The sequence below is a fragment of the Leucopleurus acutus genome (assembly GCF_964270905.1).
Source record: "Leucopleurus acutus genome assembly, chromosome: 8".
In the NCBI taxonomy this organism is placed as follows: Eukaryota; Metazoa; Chordata; class Mammalia; order Artiodactyla; family Delphinidae; genus Leucopleurus; species Leucopleurus acutus.
Window position 1 is genome coordinate 105,834,959 of NC_139151.1, and position 7,814 is coordinate 105,842,772.

A 7,814-nucleotide genomic window follows, 5' to 3' on the forward strand; every position below is an offset into this window, starting at 1 on the left:
TGGGTTATTGCTGGGCCGTGAATAGACATCACCACCTGCTTTGTTACTGGACAAAAGAAACCCTGTATGTGTAGGCCAGTGGTTCCCAATCAAGGGGTGATTTTGTCCCCCAAGGACACGCAGCAACCTTTGGACATTTCTGGTTGTCACGATGGGGGGTAGGGGAGGTTACTGATGTGTTGTTGTTTGTTTTTTGTTTTGCGGTACGCGGGCCTCTCACCGTTGTGGCCTCTCCCGTTGCGGAGCACAGGCTCCGGACGCGCAGGCTCAGCGGCCATGGCTCACGGGCCCAGCCGCTCCGCGGCATGTGGGATCTTCCCGGACCGGGGCACGAACCCCCGTCCCCTGCATCGGCAGGCGGACTCTCAACCACTGCGCCACCAGGGAAGCCCCGATGTGTTTTTGAGTAGAGCATGGGGATACTGTTCATCACCCTAGAACATTCAGGAACACGTGCCCCCAAATATCAGAGTCCCAGACACAGCAAACACACAGCAAGTACCTCCTCCCCTCCCCCGGCTTCCTCCCAAATATCCCAGTTCCACAAATATTCCAAACAATGTTTGATACAAAGTCTGCTTTAATGTAGAAAAAAACCCTCGTGTACATACATAAATACCATTTGGGGGTATAAATAAAGTAAGAAAATAAAGAGATGTACATATCAAACAAAATAAATTACTCATAAATATCACAGTGGAAACCAAGTGCTGGGAAAGGACCTGATCTCCATGCGGCTTTTACAAGTTACTGGAGGGGGGGGCTTTCAGATCTTCCTTTTTCTGGCTTTGAGATGAAATGTTTGGGTTTACCTAAGGTGGGAGGCCGCCAAGTCCCAATTCACAGAATGACCCCACACCAGGGACCACGGGCTGGAAAGAGGGAAGCGGCTGCCAGAAGACAGCGTTTTGCCCTTTTCAGGCCAACATCCCAGCGCGTAAGGAGGGAGTCAGCCCCCAAAGTGAGGTGAGAGCGAGGAGTGGCGGGGGGGGGCAGTGGGGTTCCATCTCTAGGGGGCCTCAAGTGAAATCCACACAACCAGAGATCCCATTCCCTGGAAACCCCAGCGGCTGTGACAGGGACGGGCAGACTGGCACCTCAGGGGGTAGGGAAGGAGGTGGGTAGACTGCCTTATCTGCCCTGGGCAGGTTGCAAAGGGGTCCCGTGGAGATTACCCATCCCAGAACCAGCCATAGCAGGGAGTTCTCAAGATTTACACCCAGGCTGGAGGGGGCCTCTGCGCTCTCCCTGCTCTTGAAGCCTGGTGGGCAGGGCCTGCACCCAGTTACTTCTCAGCCGGAAGGGCTTGGGGAGGGCCAGTGGGCCTCCTTGGAGTTGGGATCTGGAACAATTTTCACGTGCAGTAGAGTCAAATTTACCTGAGGTTTCACCAAGGTGATCACCTGTACATGAGTTAAAAATGACTGCTTTTCCTCTGGCTGCCCCTGCTAGAAAGGATGGGAGAGAACTGCAGAGAATGCCAGCTTGGCATAAGAACGCTGCCTAAGGTAGTGAGCTCCCCACCAGAGGAGGTATTCAAGCAGAACCAGGGCAGCACAGTGACTTGTCCAGCAGGGTTGGGGGGCTGGGGTAGGTAGGATGGAAGGCTTACAATTTTATGATCATACAAGTCTATCCGCTAGAAACTGGCACAGCCAATGTAAAACTTTTGTCTATGTACAAGTTCTAAATGTTTCTTCCTAAAGCTAAATAGAACCTGGACTCAGGATCCTACTTGTAGAAAACCCAGTCCGCGAGCACCACAGGCCTGGGTCCTGGTCTCCAGGAGCTGGGGGTGGGAAGAGGACAGAGCCTCTAGTTACTTATAGAAGCTGGGACTCTTCACCACTCCCAGTTTGGTGGCGAGCCCAAATGGGTCCATGCTATCTGTTTTCAGGGGCAAAGCAAACAAATCGGGCTTCAAGTGGTCCTGGATTTCATCGGGCTCTGTGGGGATGGTGGACAGCATGGGAAGGAAGTGAGACAGCGGCAGAAAACCCCTGCCTTTGAACAGCTGCCGCTGCCTGGCGCTGCTCAGGGAGACCGGGAGGTGGTGTTTCTTGGACCAGTACACGTTGTAGCCATCCGGACGGATTTCCTCCTCAAAGGCACAGTCCTCAGCTGAGTACTGACTCTGCAGAGCAAAGAGGCAGCTTGTGAGCATCAGTGGGTGCCCACCAGGTGCGACACCGGCAGAAGCAGTAGAGAGACCAGAGCCAGGGGAGCGTGTGTGCTACATACCGCCACTTGGGTCCACACCATGAGCCGCGCGCGCGCGCACGTGTGTGTGTGTGTGTGTGTGTGTGTGTGTGTGTGTGTACAGAGTTAAAGGTTATAAACTATGAAGGTGTATAAAGCACATATTTATATATATATATGCTTATATGTATTTAGTATAATGTATATATACTTATATAAAGTATAGAGCATGTGTTATATTAATATACTCATTAACCATATTACTTTTATTAATATATAAATATAATTATATAATATTAAGCGCGTGTTAATATAACACTAAACATATATACTAAACATATACTTTATATATAAATATATAGGTACTTATGTATATTCAGTATAATGTTATATAACATATACGAAGTAGAAACCTTTTTGTTATATTAATATACTCATTAAACATACATCATATTGTATTAATAGGTAAACTTTTTTTTGTTTGTTTGTTTGGTTTTTTTTGCGGTACACGGGCCTCTCACTGCTGTGGCCTCTCCCGCTGCGGAGCACAGGCTCCGGACGCGCAGGCTCAGCGGCCATGGCTCACGGGCCCAGCCGCTCCGCGGCACGTGGGATCCTCCCGGACCGGGGCACGAACCCGCGTCCCCTGCATCGGCAGGCGGACTCTCAACCGCTGCGCCACCAGGGAAGCCCAATAGGTAAATATTTAATAAATTATATCATATTAAATACATGTTAAATATAACATTAAACCTATATACTAAACATATATTATACATATATATGTACCTTATATACCTTTATACTTTGTAACCTTCAACTCTCCACACACACTTCATGTGTTTTATGTATATTCTCAACATCTATATATACCTTACATAGATCCTTTATATTTTTCACTAACTCACGTCACTTTTTAAACTTAGTCTTGTCCCAAGCAACACCCATAAAATCACGGCCACGATAGGCACACATGCTTCCCTTCCCCTTACGTTGACTATATAATTATTGCCACGAAAAAGTCCCTTGTATTCCACTGGCACGTTGGGAGACATTGCCAAGCTAGGTTATCCTTTTTGGATCAGTCTTTTAATTAAGAATCGGGAGTAATCCAATCCGGGGCCCAGATGAAAGAACCTATTCCCCATTTAGGCCCAAATGACTGCGGTTCTGAGCCTTTTTGTCTGGTGCCCTGGTAAGAGAAACCTCAGCCCCTCTGGCTCCTTTATTCAGTAGCTGGGGCCCTCCAGGCAGCCTGCCAGGATCCCGGAGATAAAGGCAGCCCCCTCCCCCCAGGCCAGGAAGAAGCCGCCACCCCGTGGGTGGCCAGAAGGACCGGAAAGCAGTCTCTGGTTCCAGAACAGAGAATAAGCAAGTCGTCTCCCAAACTGGAGAGGCTCATTACGTCCTGGGGACACAGAGGACAGCCAAAGGCGGGGAGCCAGGAGGGCTGGGCCATAAACTACGCTGGGAGGCACCCAGTCTCATTTCTGCCCAAGCCTACAAAGGTCGCTGAACTGCAGGTGGGTGAGCGCTGTGCCTAGATAAGGCCCTGATAAGGCCTGCATCTCATGAAGCAACCCGTGCAGGGATAAGGCCACCAGACTGCCGGGGAAATGCAAATCGGTAAACAAGGGAATTAAAACCAAATGGAGCGGGTACTTCACTCTGCTGGTTCTTTGGGAGAAATTAGCATCTCATTTGCCATAGGGAACATGAAATGATTTCGAGTTTCTAGAAGAATGTGGAATTTGTTTTAAAAAAATCCTCAAGTTTTGCTAAATCGTGACCACGGGATGCAGAGGCAGAACAGGCTTTTACGCGAGGAGACCCTCACGCCCCAGTTTGGACTAGAATGGTGGGTTAGACCCATCGGCCCCTGCCGGCGCTCCCTCCACTGGCGCCCTCACCCCACCCCCATAAGTAAACGTCACAAAAGTGGCAACTGCGGGTTTGGAGTGGCTTTGGGTATCAGCTTTCTTTGCCTCCATTCTTGTCCTTTCACGCAGGACTGCCATAAAGCCTGCAACAGGCAGGTTCATTTATCTATGGATAAACAATAAAAGGGCACCAGAACCACAAAATTTGGGGACACAAAAAAGATTCGCGCTGCGGAAAGGCGGGCATCTGCACCCATCTTTTCTGGCTGGTGGGGCATCCCTTGAGGAGCGGTCCCCTCCCTACCCCTTGGCCCCTGCCCCTCCATCCCAGCCCCCGGCTCAGCGGGGCTGCATTGAGGCCCCGCGCCAGGCCGGGACCTCACACAGCCTCCTCTGCGAGCCCGGGGGCGCGGGCTCCCTTTGAACTCTCCGCCTTTGTTCCGGCGACCAGAGACACGGCATCTGCTCACTTCCTGCCCTGAGACCTCTATGGTTACCTGGGCCTTCCCAGCCTGCCCCCCGCCACCCAAAAAAGCCTTTGCAGTTCAGGTGAGCCCGACAAGAGGATGAGCACGGCCACTGCAATATTACCCTAACGCGGCTGCAAAAATCAGTTTTTCTAGTGGATAAAAATTCAATGTAAAAAAACTCTTCAATCCCAAGTGCGGTTTTTCTTCTGACTTATTTGAAGGTTGACTTAAAAAAAAACACACCCAAGTTGTGGATATACCCTTCTTTCTTTCCTCCCCACCCCCTTCTTTTAAAATACCGCAGGGAGAGGGGAAGGGGGGCCGAGCACCACACACGCACAGGCAGAATCGGAAAAGGCCCGAGGGGGGCTTTCCCCGTTTAACGTCAAAGAGCCGAGAAATGGGTTTCCTTAGTCCGACTGGACCCGCTTTTGGTTCAAGTGGAAATGCAAAGGCGGGTCTCGAGCATTCTCCGGCCATAAACTTCCACATTTAGAAAGTCGGACATTAGCTTAGTCCGGCCCTTGCAGCCTTCCCCTCCGAGCTCCATGGGGACCCCGGCGGAGGACGCAAGGAAACCCTGTCTCTGATCCAGCGCGCCCCCCTCGCCCGCAGGCCCGCGCCCCAGCGCGTCCTGCCGGGTGGAGACACCTACCAGCCCTTGCATTTTGCCGTCGGCGCCCATGCAGAGGTACAGGACGCTGCGCTCGCCCTTGATGGCCACGGTACTCAGAGCGACTGCCCTGATCTCCATCAAACCTGGGCGGGAAGACAGCACAAAACTGCAGCCGGAGCCCGCGGGGCCCACAACACGTGGAAATGGTTGGTGGGTGCGCGGGCCCGTGCCCCCCCATCCCCCAGTTCCTCTCGATGTCTGGGGGCCCGGGGAGGGAGTAGAATGCCGAGGTGCCAAGACCTGGGGTTCCCGGGAGTGGTGGTGGGGTCCGCAGGAGCCGAAGGGGGGAAGGGGAGGGTAACGCGTGGGTGCAGTAGGTCCAGGCACCCATTCCCCCCTCCGCCAGCTCCTCCCGCTGTCGGGGGGTCCGAGGAGGGAGTGGAACGCTGAAGTGCCAAGACCTGGAGTTCCCGGGAGTGGGGAGCTCGCGGGAGCCGAAGGAGGTAAAGGGAAGAAGGGAGGATGTGACGGGTGGGGGACCCGGCGGGCACTCACTGTGCGCGCTCTGAACCGGCGCGCAGTCCACGGCGCCGTCTGAGTGGATGCGCAGGAAGCAGCTGGAGAGGCCCTGGGGGCCCGCGGTGTACAGGTGCCGCAGGCGGACGGACTCGCCCCAGCCGTAGTGCACGTGCGGCCCGGCATCCGAGAAGGCTAGGGGGCGCCCGGCTGCAGCCAGCCAGAGGCCGGCCAGGACCAGGGCGCGGGCCACGGCGCACCGGCTCGGAGCGCTCCGCATGGCACCTCCCTCGGGCTCGGGGCTCTGGGCGCAGAGCGGGCGGTGAGGGTGCGGGAGGCTGGGCGGCAGCCGGGAGGGCCTGCGGAGCGGAGCGTGCGGAGGCGGGGTGGCCGCTGCCCTCGAGACAGGAGGCAGCCGTGTGCACCGGGCACCTGGGCGTTCGGCTCTCCAGCTCCGACGGCGCGGCGGCTCGAGGCCTGCGACCTTATATACAGCGTCTCACCCGCGACACCGAGCATTTCTTATCGGGATTGCATCAGCCCTCCGCCCCCCACACACACCCACTCACACCCCGCCCCCGACTCAGCCTCTCCCTGGGCCCCGCCCGGGTGACCCCGCCCAGGCCGCCCAGATCTGGAGGAGGAGGAGGCCCGGCTTCGCCGGAGACTTGGGGGGAGCTCCTACCCGCGGCGCGGGGGCGAGGCCTGCGGCCGGGTCGCTCTCGGCTGGGCGACGTTGGTTCTGCAAAGAAATCAAGGAGGCAACGGAGCCCAGCCCCCAGGCCACGGGCTCCCCGGGGAATGCGCCGGTCGCGGGGCGCTAGCAGGGGCGCGGAGCAGGAATCCCGGGATCAAAGATCGGGGGGCGGGGGGGATGGCGCTGAGCTCTCCGTCCTTTACTCCCGGTCGGAAAAGCCTCGCCTCGGCTTTGGGGTCCTCTCCCCGAAAAGTCCACATCCATTCCCTCCCGCCACGGTCCCAACCCTCAAAGCTCCAGAGCTGAAGCCGTCCACTAGAACTTTGCCTGCAGCTCAGACCCTCTCACGTTCTCCGGCTTTCTGTTCTCGCGATCCCTGCCCGCACCGACCACCCCCGCCCCCCGCTTTTACCCCAGCAAATTGTCCCCCGACTGGGGACCGGGCGCGACCTCCACTCTCGGAGGAACAATGGGGTCGCGCGGGCGAGCGCTAGATGGCGCCTCAGCCCCGGATTCGGCCCGGCTTGGCTCTGCGCCCCGTCGCCGTCCCGCCTCCTCCCGGCTCGGCCCGCTGCAGTCCCCGGAGATGGAGCCTGGAAGGGCCGTCGTGGTGAAGGCGCCTTTCGGGGGCAGGGTGGGCTCGCAAGCTGCGGATTGGGAAACTGACTTTCCAGGGTGCACGGCGCAGGGAGGCTCCTTTGTTTCTGAGGGGCCTTTTGCCGTAGGTCCGGTCCTTGGGTCCCTGAGCGCTTCTGCAGTGCCAGGGTGTGCTGTTTGCGGGGGGGGGCAGGCACCGGCTGGGGAAATTGGGGCCACTCAATGCAATGGCTCCCGCAAACTGGATGGCTGTTCTGATGAGGCTCTGAAAAAGGAGACCGCGTCCAGAGAATGCCCGGCGGGAGAAAGAGGGGTCCTCCTAGGGGGCTTTTGGTTCAACACTGATTCTTTCTCATTGTTCCTCCAACCCCTCCGCCCCCAACTCTGGGTGAGGGGCCCCAGGAGGCTGGTTTGGGGGAAAAGCCACACTGGCTGAGCTCAGGGGCGACGGGAGGGCAAACAGGGGAGACAAGGGAGAAAGCAATGCCAGGCCTAATGAATTTCAATGAGCAAAGGCCATGTTCATACCCCAGTCGGTGACTGGCGTTAATGACGGAGCGTGCAGAAAATGTCACCAGGAAAGTCTTTACAAAAAGACATCATCTCGAAAGCTTTATAGGCCGGGGTCCCCCACGCTGAGTGTCTTGGTTCAGAAAGCCTCGGCTTCTGTTAAATCTAATTACTTCCCCCCTGTGGCTTTAAATCGACAGCGGCCCCTATTAAACTTAATTACCCTCCCCTGCAGCTTTCGTTTTAAAGATCCTGGATAAATGCGGGGCATTGAGGAGGGTGACAGAGGCTGCACTGGGGGCCGTGCCCCAAATTGGGCTGGGGGAGGA

At 56.1% G+C, this 7,814-nt stretch overlaps 1 protein-coding gene across 1 annotated transcript; it reads right to left on the bottom strand.

Annotated features, from left to right (window-relative positions):
* Positions 1–1,819: 1,819 nt before the first annotated feature.
* On the bottom strand, positions 1,820–5,961 carry FGF19 (fibroblast growth factor 19; the record flags this gene model as incomplete). Its single annotated transcript, XM_082845447.1, has 3 exons — positions 1,820–2,134; positions 5,205–5,308; positions 5,721–5,961. The coding sequence occupies 3 exons, from the start codon at positions 5,959–5,961 to the stop codon at positions 1,820–1,822; spliced, it is 660 nt and encodes a 219-aa protein (XP_082701573.1).
* Positions 5,962–7,814: the final 1,853 nt, after the last annotated feature.